Raw genomic sequence first — 23,003 nt, 5'->3', positions numbered from 1 at the left:
GAACTCACAATGTGGGAGTCCTGGAGAAACAGAGTTAACTGGTTCAGTAACAATGATGTGATGGGTGCTTGAAATTAAGATGTTTTGCTAACCAGGAAGTTAGTAATGAAATGACTATCCTCCAATATATTTTAAGTATCTGTGGGTTATATTTAAAGATGTCTCATTGATTCCTGTTGAATCAATACTTGGATGAATGCTTTAGCTTTCTTTAGTTAAATAAGTTAGGCAATACCTTTTTTATCTTTAAGAAATGATTGTTGAAAAAAAAAGATTTCGAGTAATATTTCATTTGTTTTATTTATTTTTCCAGCTTAAATGAGATGTAATTGACATGTGACATTGTGTAAATTCAAGGTGTAAAATGCATTGATTTGATACACTTATATATTGTAAAATGATTACCATCATAGAGTTAGCTAATACCCCCATCATGTCACATAATTACCATTTCTTTTTTGTGGTCATAACATTTAAGATCAACTGTCTTAGCAGCTTTCAAGTATATAGGACAGTATTATTAACTATAATCACTATGCTGTATATTAGAGCCCCAGAACTTATTCATCTTATAAGTGGAAGTTTGTACTCTTTGACCTACATCTCCCCATTTCACCATCCGCTAACCCCTGGTAATCACCATTTTAGTCACTATTTCTATGTGTTTGGCCTTTTTAGATTCCACATATAAATAATATCATATGGTATTTTTCTTTCCCAAACTTATTTCACTTAGCGTAATGCCCTCCATGTACATTCATGCTGTTGCAAAAAGCAAGATGTCCTTCTTTCTCATGGCTGAATAATATTCCATTGTGTATATCTCCTACGTCTTTATCCATTCATCCATTGATGGACACTTAGGTTGTTTCCATATCTTGGTACTGTGAATAATGATGTAATGAATATAGGTCTGCAGATGCCTTTTCAAAATCCTGCTTTCATTTCCTTGGATATATACTCAGATCAGATAGTAGTTCTATTTTTAATTTTTTGAGGACCTCCGTACTATTTTCCATAGCAGCTGCACCAATTTACTTTACCACCAACAGTTCAAAAGCATTCCCCTTTCTTCACATCTTTGCCAACGCTTCTCTTGTCTTTTTGATAATAGCCATTCTAACAGATGTGAGGTGATATTCATTGTGTTTTTTTTTAATTTTTATTTTTTTCGGATGTACATCATATTTCAAATTCTGGATACATTACATCATGTTCACCACCCAGACACTAATTATAGTGCATCCCCTCTCATGTGACCCTAATCACCCCTTTTGCCCTCCCCCCTCCCCCCTTCGCCAATGGTAACCACCAGTCCAATCTCCAATGCTATGTGTTTATTTTTTTTTGTCGTTTTTATCTTCTACTTATGAGTGAGATCATATGGTATTTGACTTTCTCCCTCTGACTTATTTCACTAAGCATAATACCCTCAAGGTCCATCCATGTTGTCACAAATGGCTGGATTTCGTCATTTCTTATGGCTGAGTAGTAGTCCATCGTGTATAAATATCACATCTTCTTTATCCATTCCTCCCTTGATGGCCACCTAGGTTGCTTCCAAGTCTTGGCTATTGTGTATAATGCTGCAATGAACATAGGGGTGCAAGTAGCTTTATGCCTTTGTGTTTTCAAGTTATTTGGATAAATACCCAGCAGTGGAATAGCTGGATCATATGGTAGATCTATCCTTAATTTTCTGAGGATACTCCAAACTGATTTCCATAGTGGCTGCACCAGTTTGCACTGCCACCAGCAGTGAACAAGGGTTCCCTTCTCTCCACACCCTCTCCAACATTTGTTGCTTCCTGTCTTGTTAATTATAGCCATTCTGACTGGAGTGAGGTGATACCTCATTGTAGTTTTGATTTGCATTTCCCTGATAGCTAATGATGTTGAGCATCTTTTCATATGCCTGTTGGCCATCTGTATTTCTTCTTTGGAGAAATCTCTGTTCAGATCTTTTGCCCATTTTCTAATTGGATTGTTGGTTTTTTTGTTGTTGAGCTGTATGAGTTCTTTGTATATTTTGGATATTAACCTTTATCTGAAATGTGGTTTGCAAATATCTTCTCCCAATGGTTAGGTTATCTTTTCGTTTTGTTGATGGTTTCCTTTTCTGCACAGCAAAGGAAACCATCATTGTGGTTTTGATTTGCATTTCCCTGATGATTAGTGGTACTGATCACCATTTCACATACCTGTTGGCCATTTGTATATCTTCTTTGGAAAAATGTCCATTCAGTTCTTTTGCTCATTTTTTTAATCCAGTTGTTTTTTTGCTATTGAGTTGTGTGAGTTGGTTATGTATTTTGGATATTAACCCCATATCAGATATGTGGTTTGCAAATATTTTCTCCTACTCTGTAGTTTTCATTTTTATTTTGTTGAGGATTTTCTTTGCTGTGCAAAAACTTTTTAATTTGATATTGTCTCACTTGTTTACTTTTACTTTTGTTGCCTTTAATTTTGATGTCAAATCCAAAAACATCATTGCCAAGATGATGTCAAGGAACTTACCGCCTGTATTTTCTTCTAGGAGTTTTACGGTTTCAAGTCTTATGCTCAAGTGTTTAATCTATTCTGAGTTGATATTTGTGTATGATGTAAGATGATCTATTTTATTGCTGTTACCGTTTTATCTATTACAAAACAACCTATCTCACATGAGTCCAGATTCCTTCTTTCACATATGACAATTCAGCTTTCCCAACACCATTTACTAAAGAGAGTATTCTCCCCTCCATTGTATATTCTTGCTTCTTTTGCCTTAAATCAATTGAACATATATGCATGGGTTTATTTCTGGGCTCTCTGTTCTGTTCCACTGATCTATGTGTCTTTTTTTGTTCCTGTACCTTGCTGTTTTGACTACTATAGTTTTGTAATATAGTTTGAAATCAGGAGGTGTGATGCCTGCAGCTTTGTTCTTCTTTCTTAAGATTGCCTTGATTGTTTAGGGTCTTTTGTGGTTTCATACAAACTTTGGGATTGTTTGGTGTTTTTCTGTGAAAAATGTCATTGGAAATTTTAGGGGGATTGGACTGAATTTATAGATGGCTTTGAGTAGTATGGACATTTTAACAATATTCATTCTTCTAAACCATGAGCATGTAATATATTTCATTTTATTTGTGTCTCCTTCAATTTCTTTCATCAATTATTGTTTTCAGTGTACAGATCTGTCAGCTCCTTGGTTAAATTTATTCCTAACTATTTTATTCTTTTTGATGCCATTGTAAATGAGATCATTTTCTTAATTTCTCTTTCTGATCATTCGTTGTTAGTGTTTAGAAACACAACTGATTTTTGTATCTTGATTTTATATCCTGAGAATAGTACTTCATTTGTTTTAAGGAAGGTAGAAATGGAGAGAGACTCTCAAGCTATTATATGTACTCTGGTGATTTTTCCTATGCCATTTGACTATTATTTTTCTTTAAGCACAGCATTTTAAAATCGATTTTATGGCATTCTTCTCTTAGTTAAGGACAGGTGACTCAGCAGCTATGTGAGATAGGTTGTTTTGTAATAGATAAAATGGTAACAGCAGTAAAATATATTTGCAGGATAGCTATATTTTTTCCAACCCAACAGGGACAGCTCTAGGAAATCATAAATCGTCTAGATGTAGCAAGGTTAGAATTAAAAGGCATCAAAAATCTGCCAAGAGAGAATTAGATTTATTTTCCCTTTTCTCACTGCACACCATGTCTACAGAATAGAGTTGTGTGCAAAAACGCAAGGAAAAACAGTCCCCCAAACCATATTGAAGGAAATTAAATGAGAAAGATATGAGAAATCCCTCAACCCCAAATTTCCAAATCCCAAGACAATTAAGAAAGTGGTTCTAGTCAAAGAATTCAGAACCTAAAGTCCTTTCAAAATGATCTCTCCCCAGCAGAAAAGAGAGGTTTATAATTTTAGTTTGGTTTTCTCCTTATTGGATCATTCTTTACTCCTTTCTTTTGATTTCATCTATATTCTCTAACTTTAAAAGAAAGTGTAAGAAGAATGTGTACAATGACCTGCATCTGTTCACTACGGCAAGCCTGAGACAAGCCAAAGTTCACTACTTTTTTAAAATTAGTAATTAGCTATTTTATTTTCTTCATGCTGTGTTCCTGTCGTTTCTTTTCCTTTTTTAAAGGCATAGTCTCCTTCTGAAAATCCAGCATCCTATATACTCCTTCCTTTTTCTCTTGATTTGGTCCAGCAGGCAGAACTGTCTCACTGAATCGTGGGGAAAATGATTCCAAAAGTTAAATTTCAGTGAAAAAGAAAACAATAAATAAGCTGGCATAAAATTTGTTTTTATCTGTGGTTAGGAACCACAGATTTGTTTATATCTGTAGTTAAAGCCTCGTGTACCACTCTGGTGCAGGATGTTGTAACTGAGGCTGGCTGTGCCTATGTGGAGGCCAGGGAAATGAGAAATCTCTGTACATTCCCCTCAATTTTGCTGTGATGGTTAACCGAAAATTGCTCTAAAAAGTAAGGTCTATTAGAAATAAATAAGCACATAAAGAAAGAAAAGGATACAGAAAAATCTAGTCTCTTAGTAAATTTTTTATTTTATTTATTTAAAAGTAAGGATCATTAAATAAAGGTCATAATATAACTATTATATCATATATAATATAAATATAAAAGATGTAATATAACCATTACATAAAGTTTTGTGAATAAAGGATTCTTAACAGTGTGATTAGCTTAATAATTTTTGAACATCATGTAAAACCAAAAGGCACGGACATTCTACTCCTGGCCAAGATTTCATAGATTTTTAAAATATACATTCAGTTACTCATAAAGTATTTTTCAGCAATGCTATGTGCAATGCAAAAGGAATAGGAACTAATATGCGTTACTAAGTGATTGCTTCAAAAAGGAAAATAAATAAGTACCCTCTTTTCTAGGAAACTAAATATTCTCTAAATCATTGTCAGAACCAGTTAACTTCCAGCCATTCAGTATCGGTTTCTAAATGCCTTGGAGAACTCTAAATATCCCTGTTCTCTCTCAAGCAGAAAACATTTCATGACTCTGGCTGGAAATGTCTTATTAGTCACCTTGAGAAACAGCAAAAGGCACATAGGAAAAGAAAAATTTGACTGCGCCAAATGTGGAGACTCTCCTTCCTCCAAAGTTACCTGAAAGACCTTTAAGTTTTCAAGAACTGAGTGACTAAAATCCTGCCCCCCCCCAAGATCTGTTGCTTTCTGAAGTCACAAATAAAGCTGAATTTCTCTCCTACCGCAACGAAAGGAAAGCTATAGGATACTGTCCATTGGCGTTACACACGTTCAGTGATCCATAGATAAAGATTTATATAGTTGTGATGGACAAATATTTCCTCTTACTGCTAATAAACGGCAGTTCTGCTTTTAGTCTAAAGAGGCAAATGAGCTGAACCTGGGGAACAACCAGCAGCGCTGTATTTTGGAAACCTCAACCAATAGATAGTCTTGAGGCTTCATTTCTACAAATCACTAGAAAATTGGTGCCCCTATTTCTTCATGTTTGAAACAGGTAGGTACCAAAGAAAATTCGATGATTTCCACTATTCCTTTTAGTTCTGTCTTTGTTAGTAGGAAGACTGGTTGACTTTGTCCATGTTATTTTTCTGCTCCAGCTCTCCCCCAAATTGGAAGTCAACTAACAAATGAGACTTGACCTAGATAAAACCAGGAGCACAATGGAGTTCATGGATTTTCTCTAGGGTCTTTTCAAATATCCAAGCTGTAAGGAACTGAGGTTACACAAGAATATTGCATGGCACTGTTCTTCTGAGATTAATGAGTGAATTGAATTCTGAGAACTGTTCGTGCGTTGAAGTCTTTGCTTAGAGTCATTGGTGTGCTATATTTCTTTCAAATATTGCGATTTTAGATAGAAGAAAAATCCTCATTTCCATTTTTGTAATATTTTTGCTGGTTATTCAGTAGCAATTATTTATGTGTTGACATTAATTATTATAAAGTGCCTTGAGATTTGACTCTGCTGTGTAATTGTATGCTATTTGTACAATGAATTCCCGCTATTTCATCATTGGAAAACGAGTGTCTTGCCAGCACATATTTGATTCTCACTTTACTCTGAATTGCAGGGAGGCCGCACATCGTGGGTGGAAGGAGGTTTTCTTTGCTTTCAGAGCTCTTAGCACAGCTAAATGTCATGTCACTGAGCCAGTTTGTTTCACTTAGGTGTCCTGAAGCTGGTGCCTGAACTGGCCAAACGGACTCATCTGAAATGAGAGCTTTTCTCCAGGGGAGCAGTTGCTACTGTGTTTGTTTAAGAGTTTTCACTGCCTTAAATGTCAGCCAGTTCTGAAAAGCCTTACTTTTCCTCCACGAAAAATATAAGAATTATGAATTGTCTGTGGAAAACCTGTACCTTGTCCACTGTATTAGGTATTAGGCAAAATTGTCATTTTGAACAAAATAAAAATAGGTCTTTATGGATTAGTGATGCATTCAGTCTCGAGAATAGCCCTCGCATTCCCACCTAGCACATTAGATTAGGCACTTCCCTTTTCATTATATGGTATCTTAAGGATTGATTTCCCTAAAGAGCTGGTTCATCTGTGTCAAGCTACCATTACTTCCCTCAAAGTCAAGATCCAGACCGTGGTGTTCCCAGTGGGAATCACGACGACCAGCTGGAAACCCGGGGATGGAGGACTGGGCATGAAGAGAATTTTTGATGGTAGAGATGCTGATTAGCAATGCCATTAAAGAGAATAGGAATGAGAGTGGCCCCCAAAAGTGAGTGACGTTATCAGAATTCATGTGAAGCCTGAGGTTTTTAAAAAACTAAATTTCAGAAGACTAAAAATGTGCGCGTAAATTTTATTAAATCTATGATCACAATAATATTTCAACATGGATCTTTTTCATTTCAAAAATGTAGAAGAAATAGAAAAGGAAAATATGAAGGAAGGAATAAAGAAAATAAAGACATCACAAAACATATTCTTTCTTTAATGGCTAAAGCAGTTTTGAAACTGTGATATGAATTTATTGCAATCCATTTCAACAGAGACAATTACTTAAGGCAGATTTCTGAGGAAAACTGTGAAATTTCTTCCCCTCGAGAGGTATTTTTAATATGATAATATGGACTCTTTAATAAAAACCATCCCATTGGCAATGAAGAGGGACCTAGATATAAGTTCCTACAGCTTCTTCTCCCTCTTCCAGAGCTGAGATAGAGAGTATTTTTATTTGGACCATTGGCTTTTGGTCATTTTTCCCTTTAGACCAAATATGAGGCCAGAGTAAAGTCTGCATAATTTTCCTCATCTCTACAACTCCTCTCTCAACCATCTAATTACACAGTCTTAATTAAACATAAGCACACAAATGCTCCTCTCCCCTTTACATTCTTACAAGCAGTTTAGCTCCTTATAAACATCTACCTGAAGCCCCCATGCCGTTTGCCCTTATCTGAGAACAATATCATCAAGGATTTGCCTTAACGATTTCCTTGCAGCCCACATTATAACCTTGAGATTTTGTAGGCATGAGCCCCTCGCCTCCATCTTCCTGGCCTAGAGATAAGGCACTTCTGGTCAGTTTGTTGTCTTGATTAATTTTCCTTGTTTGAAGAAATCTTTTAAGTCTTTGCGTGTTTTTTAGCTCTCGTTGCTATGTGGCTATATTCTGTCCTCGGCCAACCCGACATCTCCCCTCCTCCGTCTTTGAATGTGGCAAGCTTGAATGCTGCTCAGTGACCCAGAGGACCTCTAACCCTTTCTGAATATAGAAAAATAAGTTTTAATATCAAATACCCTCTGAAGGCACATTTCACTTTTGCATATCTTTAATATTGTGTCTTGATCTTTGGTATCTTTCATCTCTACTCCCTTCAGCATTATCAGATTTTCTTTCTATCTCCTCTGCCCTTTGCTGACCTCACTGAGCCTCCCAGAGAGTGGTCTCAAAGTTAGCTCACAAACTAATTATCTTGAAATATTTCCTGGTTAAAAATTCTCTTTCGAAAGTGAGATTTTATCATCTATAACTGCATTTTTTTCCAACTTACCCAATAGAAGTCTCTTAAGAAATGAATCATGAGCATAGTCTTATTTCATCACCACTTATACCTATGATGCAGTGCTTTTCATTTGCAGTTAACTTGGACCTGTTGACTTTGAATGTGAATGAATAAAGTCAAGTCACAGTGTCCTTTGCACTGAGGACTGAGAATCTGCCTCACCAATAATTTAGTCTGACTCAACTGTGTTCTCTGGAGAAAAGATGTGTTTCCATATACAAAACTGTCTAATACCCAAAGGCTGTCACAAATGGCTATGCAAAACCTCTTCAACTATAGTAATCTGACTGAAAATTACAAGGTTTGCTACCAAAGAGGAAAAATTGCAATTCTGCATTCAAGCATCTTGTTCCAGCAGAATCATCTCACATATAACTTTTTAGTTAGATGTGCTTCTGTTTTGTTAGGGAAGATAATGATAGGGGTTATTATTTGTATCATTTTATTAGCAATGCCTTGAGCATCCAGTAACTCTGATTTGTTTGACAGTTGACATGGCATGTTTAAATCACAGAAAAATTGGCATATTGGCTGGTAGATAATAATGCAGCTGTAGCCGGGTTTGGTACATTGAATTTCACTGACATCGCTACTTATGAAAGGAAAAATAACTCTTTTTTCTCACTTCATCACTTATGATTACAGGGCCCAGACAGTTTAGGCAATATAGTCAGTGCTGTATATATTTTACTGCAGTCTCTGAAAGATATATCCCTGTCCTGGTGGATCTATTTCTTCTGTTTAAAGGAGCAGTGCTATCGTATCCCATAAACATAAGAGGATAGAGGAATAAAGATGTTCATAACTTGAAGAAGGGATTGGCCAGATCTTGGCATATTTCTCTTAACTTGTCCAGAGGCCCCTCAAGTGACTCAGGGAAAACAAGTTTTGTCCTGGAATAATCAATGGCTTTTCTTGTCTCCATTGCAGCGGTGAGTGAAGGACCAACCACCCAACAGCCGTCCATGTTGCCCCCAACTCAGCCTGAGCATCCCAGCAGTGAGGAGGCACCAAGCAGAACCATCCCCACGGCCTGTGTTCGACCAACCCATCCACTCCGCAGCTTTGCCAACCCTTTGCTACCTCCGCCAATGAGTGCAATAGAGCCGAAAGTCCCTTATACACCGCTTTTGTCTCAGTCAGGTAAAGTGTGCACTTGTCCACATTTAAAATTGTTGTTAGGATTGGTGACTCTACTTAAGTGCATGAGGATTCCTGAGAGGCCTGGATGCAATATATCTTTTCAACACTGATTATGTGCTCAGTATGCTCAAATCTGTTATGGATACTTGTAGTACAACTCTCAAGTATCTGCCTTACAAGCAACTGGCTGGTTGTAGGGGCCTTTCATTCCTTTGGAAAGTTGTTTGTTAATCCTGAATACCAGTCCAGTCCTATTAATATATACTGTAGGTATGCCCACTGGAGAATGCTGGAAAATTTCCTGGTTCTTCAGTCTGCCACATAGATCCCAGGATTTAACACTAGACTCCAAGACTAGAGTTAAAGGTTCAAAAGCCTGCAAAACCACTTTTTAGAGAAATGCATTTAATCTTATACTTCTGCTTTGAGGCTTTCAATAGTCATCTTCCAGTGATTCTTATTTCAGAATTCCAGGGCCAAAAAAGAGTGGCAAAACCATTGTGGAGTCCAGCTAACTAATTTTAGAAATAAAAATTCCAAAACTTATATAGATAGGAAGTAACATCTCTTTGATGCCTTTCTAAGAAAATCAGATGGGAGAGATGAGAACGAAAGTCTCCAGTTCACAATGCAGTGTTCATGTTATGACCTCAGCTGGTATCCAGTGGGGCTGAACTAGAGCTCCTTTTTGGTTCTGTTGAGGATTAAAGGGAAGAAGGGGAGGCAGCGAGGGAGAAAGAAAGAAGAAGAATAAGGAGGAGGAGGAGGAACATGAGGATGAGGACGAGGAAGAGGAGGAAGAGATAAATGAGATGAAAGATAGATCAATAGATAAGTAGATACATAGAGATAGAGAACTGTGTAGTGCTTAAAATTATGTGGAATATTAGAATAATTCTTAACAACCTCAGTATATCAGGCATAAGACAGTAAAGTTCAGTGGTTCCAAGTAACCAGAGGTGGCCCCTTCAATAGACAGAGGCAGCTGAAATGGCCAATCTGCCATCGTGTAAATACATTTGAGTAAGTTTCTGTTGCTCAGATCCATACCCACAGCAATTTTAGTCACTGATTAGTAGATAAGCCTCATGATGACTAAAAAATTGGAAAAATAAGATTGCAATTATGAATATTACCTTCATAATAATATTAGGAATATATCTTGTTCCTAACACCATATTAATTGATTTGTGTGCTTCACCTCTTGATATGCTTGCCATTCATGTGGTGTGTAATATGCATGCTCAGATGCCACGCCCGGGTAGCTGGCCTGAAGCACAGGAGGGATGGCAATTCCATCACTTGGGATGCACACTGCACTTCAGGCCTGTCCAGGAAGGGATCCTCCCTGACACATAGGCTCAGCGCAGGTCATGACTTTATTTCACAGGAGATAGCCCTTCTAACCTAAAAGAAGCCCACCCTAGGATTTAAGCAGGTCTGTATGGCACAAGCCCCTCTCCTACCCCTCACATATAAACACTCCACACACATTATGAGAACGGGCTGCTACTTTATATTGCCCTGAAACTGTGAGGTCCTTGCTAATTGAGACAGGGACAGTTTGAAGCGAGAGAATTCATTTAACCAATTCCTGTGTCAAGAGCGTGCTGCTGGTGATTGTTGGCTGCACTGTTGCCCACTGCGATACCGACCAAGGGAAAAAACCTTAGAGGAGACTAGTATTCTGGATAGATGGCAGGTTAATTGCAACTGCTAACAATAAGTAAGTCTTACCCAGCATGCTATATGATGGCGTGCTTCTGAAGACTTGTAGCATCACATTTGATCCTCAAAACAGCTTTGTGAGGGAGTCACTTTCTTAACCCCGTTTCATGGATAAGGAAACTGTGACACAGAGAGTTTAAGGAGCACATTGAAGTCTACACAGCTAGCGAGTGATGCATCTTTTCCTACTCTTTTCGGTTGCAGAAAGTGTGAGTTTGAAATTTTATGAACTCGTTAGTACCTCTTAGTTTATGCCTAACTTATTTACTGACTAAAACAACAATAAATTTTTTTTAAAAACCTATTAAATTAAATCATTCCAAAGCTGATAATAAGAAAACAATGGGAAACGTGAAAGAATTCTGAGTTGAGGAATAGCATTTCCTCACAAGCCTTCTTCACTCACGTTTTAATGAGGAAAGGTAAGAGATTGAACTATTCTATACTGAAGAACACCAATTTTATAACATCAAAAAAAAAAAAACCCTAAAGTGCCATGGTACTTTGTACTGTTAACTATCCTGTCTGCTTGGAAGTAAAGATTATTTTTTGGAGTAACTATGTCATACACAGTAAAAAAGTTGAAAATGATTTTCTGAAGATATTTTCAATGAAGATTTTATTGTGGTAGTAATGTTCGGTTTGGAACACAAGGTTTAGAAATAAACCCATTCTCTGGCGATCCATGATAACAAAATGACCCCAAAGAACCCTAATTTTAGAAAGAACGTCAGGCAATAGACAGAATAAAGGACTGGTAAAGTCATTTGCTAGTTACTGTTTTCTTCTAGTTACAATAATACAAAAGCTGCCTCAAATTCTGACACAATGTAGCATAAATGAGTGTATTATGTCTTTAAAAGATGGGAAATAGAATCCGTTCTTCTGTCTCTGCACCTATTCTCTCAAAAAAATAAGTATATCCGAAGAACCATTCTCTGATCTAATGTCATGTGGGCAAGATCTCATTTTCTTTTATTCCATTGTACATTTATGAGGCTTCTTTTGTTTTACTATTGGTCTTATTTTTATTCGAACAATTTCTTACAAGCCATCTCTTCTTTCATATTTTCCATATCTCTGGCTTAAGTTTTGGGGTGGATTTTATATTTTTCATAGTTCCCCCTTAAATGCCACCCTCCCCCACTCACCTCGAGGCACTCCTCGCCATTGCTTTGGCATTATTAAATGCCTTTCCCTTTCATGTTTCTCCTTCATTGTCTCCCTGTGACTCCTGTTCATTTCATAATGTCTTACCTCATGATTTTCAAATAAGTGCTCCCTGCATTGCTCCTGACACGTGGTAAATAGTCTGCTTTTAAGAAAGGGCTGATGTTTACTTATTCTAATAGAAAAAGAAAATTAGCAGACTGACAAATGTATTAGCTGTGACAGTAACAACATGCTTCTTAGCCTAAAAGATGAAATACTTAGAGCTTTCAACAGATTTTAATTCTAAGAAAATCATTACTTTAGTCTCACTGATTGATGAAGTAAAGTCATTCTCTTGTTGGCTTAAAAAAAAATACCTCAAATCATTTCATTCTGGATTTCGCAATAAAGGACTACCTAATTTCCTAATGAATTTATCTTTACTTACTGCAAGTAATTACTTTAGAATATGGTAATGTAAGGCATTGCTATAATTTGTAAAGATCGTGCCAAATGAGAAGCTCCTGCTTTGAAACTTTTGAAAGAGCGATCAATGAAGAAGCTCTTTGCCAATTCAAATTCCTGTGTGTGGTTCTTCACAGGCAGCATAGCCAAGCTGTGCCTCAGTTTACCTTTCAATAAGACACACAGAGCCGTGTTTGCAGCAGTTTTATATGAAGTATAGGGCGACACGTATTATGGAATATGATCTCCATGGAGTCGTAGAGAATTTTGCAGTATTTCTATAGTAAATAGTAATTAGAAAGTCATCCTGTTGTCATAACGACGGAAATTCTGCCTACCTGAAAACACAGATTTCATTCATTCATTGTTTTTCCTTCCACCTACTGAGTTAAAAATTTAGTTTGTGAGACTCGAGGGTATTTTATGATGTTTCTTACAGTTTCATCGTCACCTCGTGATAAAGCAGGTGTTTCTTAATGCTTCCTCTATAGCTGTGAGTACCTGTGAGGTCTTTATGCATTTTAAGGAGGCTGCAATCAGTGCGATTTGCAAATCACAGAGGTGGACATATAAGTGATTTGACTTAGTGCCCTTTCAGGTTAAATAGAAAATGTTTGATGGAGTGTTGGGCTTATGGCATTATAGATCTGACATAAATTCTACAAAGGGCCAAGATAGGGTGGTTTTTTTTCTTCACTAGTGAAAATTCCTTTTAGCCATGAAATGATCAGCTGCACTTTAAATGAACCTGGGTTAGGAGACCATTTGTCTTCTGGAGCTATAATTCTAAAGGGAAGGAAAATGTGCCCTCTTAAATAGTCAGTTTCCTATCGTAGCACTGTTTGACAATGTTAGCCCCCTGGAGTTCTTGCATCTTTGTAAAGTTGCGTAAGTGCTATATTGTCCTCCATTTATCTGTTGCATTTCTCTAGATTTTTATTTATAAAAGCAAAAACCTAGAACATTCTGATCTTTTCAATCTTCTAGGGATCAATACGTCAGTGGACATGACAAGACCAAAACTCTCTTCATTGTACTGCGAAATTGAGTTTGATTTTCCCTCTGCAAATTGTGGCATGTGCTTCAATTTGTCTGAGAATTGAGGACAAGGCGTGGGTGGAGGTGGCTGACAGTGGACAGAAAAGGCATTTGATTTATATTTTATGGCTGGTTGGGAAATCATGTGTTCCTGCTATAACCTGGTCTTTTTAGCAGGCCTCATTTCAGTAAATACGCTATCACACAAAACTGCCAATAAATTACCGTAATACATTAATACAATTGCTTTCTCTGAGCCATTTGTAGGCCGGTAAGGGGGTGTTCATCACGGATAGCACGAGTATTCCATTCTGCTGAGATCAGTCACAGGCAGAGGTCATGGCAGATCAGATTTCCTTTAGCAGGTAAAACAAGAGGGTCACTTTTCAGGCCAGTCAGATCAAATTAATCACTGGCACAGCTAAGGAGGAGAGATGTGTTGATTTGATGTTATTGTAGCCAATACCACCAATCAATGCTAGAGTGTAAAATTACACTACATCCTAGTAAATTTTATCTCATGTGTATGCTCATCTATGTTTTTATCTTGATAGCTCCTTGAAATTTTCCTGTCCTTATTCCTAATAGATGTATATTTTTTGAATAGGTGAAATTTGATTTGATTTGGTCTAGTTATCCTAAATTATCCTTTGGTAAATTGTAATTAAGACAAATTTACCTTATATGTCACCAATATTTGTGACACTGGAAAATACTTTGTGTTTTTATAAATTACTATTTCCTCTAGCACGGTGTTCTAGTATATACATACAGGAAAGGTCTCTGCTAATTGCCTCAAAGAGAGGGAACCGATTTCTAGAGGAGATTTTATGAGTAAGCTGTGTGACTGCTGCCTCATTTATAGATGACAAAGGTGAGGTCTAAAAAGGTCAAGCAGTTTGCCCAAGGTCAACAATTGAGCTAATGGCCAAGTTTAAAGAATTCAGAGAAGTATAACACTGAAGAGAAACAAAGGATTTTATTTAGTATTTTTGTGACACAAATAGTTATTCTTGGATTGACTTTTTTTCCCCCTACAAGAGGGCTTCTAGGGTGATCCTAATTACTAAGTATCTCTCAGAAAGAATTTGTTTTGTAGCAGGTAGGTTGAGTCGTTTAGCCTAGTATTTGAATAAATATTTTATTCCTTTATGTTGGCTAGACAGAGGAAGGAAGTTACAGCAAGAGTAGTGACTAACCAGGAACTCTGGAATAGCTCCTATCTGTCTTAACCTCACCTAGCCAGTCTGTCATACCCCTCAACAGGAAGGCAAGGAGCCAGGGAACTGACATCTGTTGCTTTCAACAGCACGCACCACAGATGACCAGGGCTTTGGAGTCTAATAATAAAAATAAAGATAGCAGAAGGAAGTGTAAAATGAAGATAAAAGTTAAGGAATGTGAGAAGATTACTCAGATTGTGCATTAGAGAATGTGAGGGTCAATGGGAGTAAAAAATGAATGGCTGGTATTTTTTAGAATTGCAAAAGGTTATTGGGAGGAGGGAGTGAATGATCACAGCTGCATCAAAATTTGAGTCAAAAAGTTTGATCAAAAGGACACAGTGAAAAAAATAAGATAAAATATTGCACCAGGAATCGTTAGGTGGCATTTAAAGTTGAGGTTAATTATCAACTTAATGCAGTTAAATTCTAGGGTTAAAGAATTGAGCTGCCATCTAGATAATCATAATAGAAAATGAAAAAAAATCTATTTTCAGAACTTTGTTACCTAGTAGACTACCTAATTTGAAACATATAATTTACCCTTGGATTATACTGAGGAGTGGATGACCTCACAAGTGGCAAAGAATGATGGGGGAAAGGATAAGGAATAGGTTGTTTTCAAAGCAGCAAATATTCTTTCGAATTTCCTAAGAACCCTGATCAGTCACATGGTTAACTACTGCTGTTTAGATTTTGTTATTTATGAGATATCTTGAGGATCAAAGTGTGTCTTTTTTTAAATCAGCTTGAGTAAAATTAATAAGGCTAATGCTTTACATTTTGTCACCATTTATAGTTTATTTCCAAGTGAATTTATGCCTCCTGAAAAGTAAATATAATCACCCTTATTGATGCAGAGGTAGATTTTCAGAGAGGTTGAATAACTTGCAAACTGTTCCAGGATCGTGTATCGTTATTCTTGGGACCTTTATACAAACCATCACACATAACAGGCATTCAATAAATATTTGTTGAGTTGGTCAGAATAGAATAATAAAGGTAAGAGCCTGATGCTGAATCCAGGCCTTCAATTTCAAGTCTAATGATTATAGAAGAAGCAAAACATCTTGAGAGTTGACAAAAGGATTAGGTATTGATGATAAATGAAGACAAGATGAAATGATTTCCAAATTCACAACCATTTGATCATAAAATGCTAAGTGTTCTGACCCATAAATAACATCTTATGCTAAAGCTGAATTAAATTACATAGAGTGGGGAAAAAAATACAAAACCACCACTCCTGGAAATTCTATTCAATAATTTAACTTCATCAAAATAAATAAGCATGCAGTGACATCCATGGCACATTGGCGAAGAACATCCACTCTGTTCATAAGAAGAGGGAGTGCGGCTCAGCGCAGAGTCCTGAGGACCGGTTTCTCCATCATGCCAATTATGGAATTGATTTTGCTCCCCTGAATCCTCCTTATGCTCATCTGTGAAATTAGTCTCTCCTCTTTAAAGAGGAATGAAACGTGAAATTCTAGCAATCTGAATTGCTGCAGAAATAAGGATGAATATTCTCTCTGCATTTTTCCTTTGTTTTGTGAAAAAATATGAGTAAGGGAAAGATTTTTCATTTGAATAAAGATTCTGAGCTACATAGTGAGCATTTAAGCAGTCTAAGCATTTGACAGAGTTCTTTATAATTCATCAATTAGTGTCAGATTCCAGTGCTTTCTTTGGGAGCAGGGGGAAATTTTGAAACAAAATAAAAAGGGTTCACATAAACCTCTGTGTTAATAGACTATTGAAAATGTGTTGTGAAAAACCTAACACACTGAAAACAAACAAAAAAATCTCTGTGATATAAATGAAGTGAGAGTCTAGCCATCAGAAAACTGTTTCTAAAGATATGACCTGCAGTATCTAAAAGAACGTGTAAAAACCATTTAAAGCTCCGATATCTTCTGAATGTTTCTAACTTTTATCTTACTGGCAGGGACTTAAGGAAGAATTCAATTGCCGTGTTAAACATCATGTGTGTTTCACAGCAGTGACTTTCATCTTAGGCTTGAAGGAGGACTGATGTTCTTATTGCCAGAATCTCTCTATTTACTGGAATGTCAAGGCTTTCAGAGAGAATGCCTTTATCTTTTGTGGTAAAAGGAATTCTAACAAGCTGCTTTTTTTTTTTTTTTTTTTTTTTTGGTGAAAAACAATGACGAATAAGCTCAACTGATTTCAAAACAAGAGAAATGTTATAACATAATTACACCTAGAGGTTTATAGGAATAATGGTACTTGCAATGACTGTCTTTTCAAATCTACTCCAAATTGCCCATCTTAAATATTCTTCTTTCACATTTCCCATTCTCTTACCCAGTTTGTATCTTTCTACTTGGTTGTCACTTGAGTCATGATTTTTAATAAAACTGCGTATTGCAAACTACAAGAATATGTTAACCTAGTATACCTTTAAAGTCCAAGATGGCTAATTTAACCTTTGGTTTCAGTTGGCATTGCATTTAAAGTTATATTGTTGGGGCTGGCCCAGTGGCACAGCATTTAAGTTCCCGTGTTCTGCTTCGGAAGCCTGAGGTTTGCCGGTTCAGATCCCGGGTGCGGACCAATGTACCACTTGTCAAGACATGCTGTGGCAGGCATCCCACATATAAAGTAGAGGGAGATGGGAACAGATGTTAAAAAATAAAACTGTCATTGTTTGTTTTCTTCTGGGCTATTCTCTGAAGCGGTGATTCAGGTAGTTAATAGAAACAGGCCACTCTGTGCACACGTTTGACCTAATGCCTACCATGGTACAGGACTGAATGCAGGACACTGGCACCGTGTGATGGGAAGAGTTCCACTGGTCTTCCTTGTCTTTTTGGCAGAAGCAAAGTATAGCTGAAAGAGTAGTTACTGGAGGAAAATAATTAAACTCCACTAGGACACAGATCCTCTGCTCTTTGGTTGAGGTAGCCTTGAATAACCTCTTCATGCTTCCATTTTCTACAACTATAAATATGGAAAATAAAAGCTAGTCTGGAAAGGATTTTCTTTAGGGAGCCAAAGCAAATAACGATGAATTATGCTACTCAAAAATGTTATCACTGAATTCAGGAGCTTCTGGTTTGATATAATCTGGAGACCACATTGCCTTATAAATTGGGCCCAGTGAGTTTCCAATGCTTTATATTAAGAAGCAGCGGAATCAAGTGGAAGGCACTTAAAAGTACATTTTATGGTTCAATGGCTGGCGAAACGAGGTCTAATTCCTTAATGTTGTATTTCACCACAAGTATGAGCAACAGAGAAGGGGCAGTCGAAGAAACGGGCCCTGGTGTGGAAGACAGGATGGTGAACAGAGAAGACCAGAACAGCTGCTCAGAGCTGTCTGAATACTATTTTCTGACTCTAGAGAGAAGCATAGCCTCTTCCAATTGAACAAGTCCTGCTCTCAAATCTTAAATCCTTCCGGCAGCCAGGAAGCTATCTCCCACCATCCCCTTTAAAGGACTAAACTGCATTAAATAGAATTCTTCCTCCAATTTCTTAATCTATGTCTCCACCAATTGTTATGAATGGCCATTCTTCAAGTTCAGTAAGGATTTATGTCCAATAGGTATACAGATTTGGTGGTAACATGCCTGACTTCCTCTGGCTCATAAACACTGCATCTCCTGAATTGCTTTTCACGATGAACCAATTTAAAGTGACTAAAGCCTATGGAATTTTCTAGATCCCAGCTCTAATTTCCAACTTAGCTATTCCTTGTGCTAATCTCCCTCAAAGAGAATAGCAGGGCAAAGGAGAGTAAGGAATAAGGAGCAGGAAGTGAGCTGTTGAAAGGGGGCAAAAGAGGTTATTTCTCATTGAACACATTGAAAACATTACTGAAACCTTTGTCTTTTCACTTACAAATAAGATATTGTTTTATTAAGAATATTACAGTATGAATCACTTCCAAGTGTGATTTGAGATATAAATTTTTAATTCTAAACACTCCATGAGTGTGACTATGTGAAACAGGGTTTCTCAAATTCTGTATGCCTAAGAATCACCCGCAGATCTTACTAAAAAGCAGGTTCTGATTCACTGGAGCCGTATGAAAGCCTGAGATTCTGCATTTCTAAGAAGATTCCAGGTGATGCAGAAGGTGCTCCTCTGTAGATCACACTAAGTAGTAAGTTTCTAGAACAGATCATGTGTTTTTCACCTGGAATTCATGGAAGCATGTGTGGGTTAGGGAACTCATTTGAAATTAAATTCACATCTGTGTGTGTGTGTGTGTGTTTTCTAGTGAGTGGGTTCCTAGCTTTCGTTAGAGTCTCAATTTGTTCGTTATCTGTAACAAGCTAAGGACCACTTAACCTGCCATTTTGTCATCACCCTGCATTTAGGCTCAGCTGTGGAATGTAAACACCAAAGTCTGCTTTTGTTTTGCTTCATGATTTTTTGTTTTTTAAGACCAATTCCAAAAATCTTTGGCAGAGATAACCTTTCAGTATCTAAGGCCAAGAGCTGAAGACTTTTGCCCTACTCAAACGAAATTCTAAACAATGAAGTTATTCATTTTCTTGTGGAAACGTCTCGGGCCTTTGTGTACATTTTTCAATGGCTGATGAAGGAATTGGTGAAATTACTGTTTATAAATGTTTTAAAAGAGGTCCCACTTCTGAAACTCTCTCTTATTTTTGTTGTCCAAATGAAGACTGATCGATAGGATCCCCAGCTCTCTGATAAATTTTCTCCAGAAGAAGATCTGCTGTGGGAAACTGAGATGTGTTGTCATTTGAGAAGGGTCATCGTAAACTGTCCTTGGCACCCTGTGTCCCGGTGTGCAATGGATAGCACTTACAGCAGAGACTGAATTATTACACACACATTTCCCCAAACAATGACTTCAATGAAAATTTCAGATTCAGCCAGTGTCACAACAGGATGAATAGCACATAAAAATCTGTAAAACATATTTTTCAAAACTTTTCTGGTGGTAGCTAGGGTAAGTGAACCCATAAAAGCAGTAATAAAAATCACAGAGAATGGGAGGTAATTAAAAGAAATGTTCATTTAAGTAGTGAAGAAGCTAAGTTGTATCATATAGTATCCTGAAAGATATCATCATAAATCATTTTTTGGGTGTAAAATAATTCTAAGCCATAAATATGTGTTTGAGGAGGCTTGGTTATGGTAACAGGGGTGGGAAAGGGGAGAGTTTTTAAGGAAAAAGAACCTGTTTCTCCAAAAATGTTTGAGCAGTTAACTTCCATGCCTCCAAGTCTCTGCCTCCTGTCTCTTCCTTTCTTTCACGTTAAAAGTCGTTGTTGTTTTCTGGATCAGAACTTGCGAATTCAGATGGAAACAGATACTCTATAAGCATCTACCAGTACATGAGTATTTGAATTTGAGAAATTCCAGATGAGAGAGAGGAACAGTCATAGAATATTGGAAAGATTCCCTGAGAAGAGTCTTTAAAAATGCATGTTCCTAGGTCTCTTGATGTTTTTAACGTTTGAAAATTTCAGCACAGAATCCTCATACTTACCTCTCTCCTTGAGTTCCTGGGTTAGACAGATGGCACAGGATCCAGTCCCAAAAGCTGACTGGGAGCCCCCTCTGCCAGTTGGAAGCCATCTCCACCACTGGGTCACCATGTGCCTCTCTTCCTCCAGCTCCGCTGCACTTTATTGTCTCCCAGGTGCCATACAACCAGTACTTTCTCCAATTCTTTCCTGTGTTAAAGCTCAGGTTTTATCTCTTTATTTACTCTGTATATAGTATACTTCTGATTAAATAGTTCACATTTATGTGATTTATCTTCCAAAACTAACATTTAATATCATAATAGACACCAATTTTCAATACTCTTTAATATAACAATAAAGCCTAATATGTGCTGGACCCTGAAAGATCCTCAAAAATATGAACCGAGGCCGGCTGGTGGCGCAGAGGTAAAGTGCACACATTCTGCTTCGGCTGCCCAGGATTAGCCGGTTTGGATCCCGGGTGCAGACCTGGCACCACTTGGCAAAAGCCATGCTGTGGTAGGCGTCCCACATATAAAGTAGAGGAGGATGGCATGGATGTTAGCTCAGGGCCAGTCTTACTCAGCAAAAAAGAGGAGGATTGACAGGAGTTAGCTCAGAGCTAATCTCCTTGACAAAAAGAAAAAAAACGAATGAACCGATTCTAACCATGGCAATGATGTTTGCAGACTTTATTAATCGTGATTACCATTAGCAGCGTTTAACCATTACTTTACTATATCGTTTAATCTTGACAAAAATACCAAGAGAAAAGTATTATTTCTCCCCATTTACTCATGAGGACTCTTGGAATCAGAAAGACTAAAATAATTCATTCAATGTCACGTTACATTTAAATGGCAGGACTTGTAGGATTTGAACCTAGGACTTTCTGAAACCAAAGCCTGCTTTTCTGAATGACTATATTATAATGCATATACATAAGATGCCAATGATTGTGTGAATAGCAATGTCACAAATAATAAACACTTCATCTATATTTTGGCATCTCCCTTAATATGTAAATATATACATATTGTGATCAATTTTCCAGAGATATTCTAGTGTTCTTCTATGAAATTTATATCCGTAACACAATACTCCAGCTCATGCATTCACAAGAGGAAAAGAAAAAAATAGACTTTGTTTATTTCTGTGTTCTCTATGTATTATTTACATTTCCATTGGTTTTTTATTTTGTCACACTTTTTTGGTATCCTTTCCAAATATGCATTGATTACATTTTTTTTCGTGCTTGAATTATCCCAACACATCCAACTGGAGAAAATTTTGTTTCTCATTGGAAGACTAAAATAAATATCTATATCATTGTCAAAAACCCAAAGATAATGTGGGCTATTTCTAAGCTGAGTACAAGATATCCTATAGCCTATTTTTCAAAACTAGCTTCCAATCATTTCATGGATATGAAATATTCAGAAACTTCATGCTGCAGAATATGTTGAATATTGAAGAGTTTTTGAAACATTGCATGGAAACATATTTTCCTCATAAATAATTTCCCATATGTGGGCTTGAAGAGAACTTCTTTTTGGCCCAGGATAACAAGGATTAGTCAGAATTTTGCACTGACATTTAATTCTACTGCAAATAAAGAAGAATAAAATCTCAATTAACTAGTATCTTTGGAAAGAAAGAATAGACTGTTCTCAGGAAATTGCATTTATGAATAGCTCAGAGTGAAATAGAAATAATTTTATAATGCATAAATGTTTATCAGTTGCCAATTCTATGTTACCTATAAGCTAAGGACTGAGGGGAATGCCGTTTTGCACATGCCTTTTCCTTAAATTCCATACCATCTCTGTAAAAGAGACCACGTCAATTGATATGGGATAAACCCAGAGTATAGAAGAACTGAATAACATCTCCAAAGTGACAGTTGCTAAAGGGCAGGAACAGGATATAAGGCTAGTTCTGCATGACTATAGTGTTTATTCTCTTTCCTCAATTGCTGGAGAATCACAAAAGTATACAGAAGAAGGACTAGAGTAAGTAAAGTCCCAGAGATGACAAAGTACAAGATGTTTTCAGAGTCTGCAGGTAAAGCAGTCTTGCGAGAGAGGATGATTCCTAGAGCAGTTATGAGATAATAAGCTGGAAAAGGACAGGGTATGGTGAGTTCAAACAGAGCAGTAATTTGGAAGGATCAGATGGTAAACCACGACTGTTAGAAAGTGTGTGCTGTAGATTAATGGCAATGAGAATAAGTGGAAGGGACAGTTGCAAGAGTTATCTTCTAAAAGGAGAAATAGTGCCTGAGTGAATAATTGGATATGAAGAATGAAGCAGAAGGTGAGGTCCCAGGTGACTCTTGTTTTAATCCTGTGTCTTTGGGAACGTGGTTGTAAACAAACAGAAAGAGGGAAGTGAGCTGAGAGGTTACTCCTTGAAAAGAGTGGGAGAGGAAGAGGCGAGAGTGAAGTATGTTGAGCATGAAGGAGCAGTGGGACATCCAGATGGAAATATGTAGCGGATATGGTAAAGTGTTGAGTTCAAGAGAGAAGTCACAACCGAGGAGTTGACTTGGGAATCATTTTCAGAGAGATAAGAGTTTTAGCATAGAGAAGATAGAATTAGATGACAACTCCAAAGGAAAGAATTTGAAAGAAAAAAATAAAATTCAAAACTGAAATTTAAGGTAAATCTACATTTTATGAGGGAGTAAAGAAGAGGTACCAAAGATAGGAGAACAATGATA

General features: G+C 37.0%; 1 protein-coding gene across 1 annotated transcript in view; it reads left to right on the top strand.

Moving 5' to 3' along the window:
• DCC (DCC netrin 1 receptor) overlaps positions 1-23,003 on the top strand; it is a 707,243-nt gene that overhangs the window by 668,082 nt on the left and 16,158 nt on the right. Inside the window, exon 27 of the mRNA XM_046672042.1 lies at positions 8,989-9,201. Coding sequence (XP_046527998.1) covers positions 8,989-9,201 — 213 coding nt within the window. The remainder of the gene's footprint in view (positions 1-8,988; positions 9,202-23,003) is intronic.

This window comes from Equus quagga, chromosome 9 (assembly GCF_021613505.1).
Source record: "Equus quagga isolate Etosha38 chromosome 9, UCLA_HA_Equagga_1.0, whole genome shotgun sequence".
NCBI lineage: Eukaryota > Metazoa > Chordata > Mammalia > Perissodactyla > Equidae > Equus > Equus quagga.
Note: the sequence above shows the minus strand (reverse complement) of the source record. Positions and strands in the feature narration are given on the sequence as shown.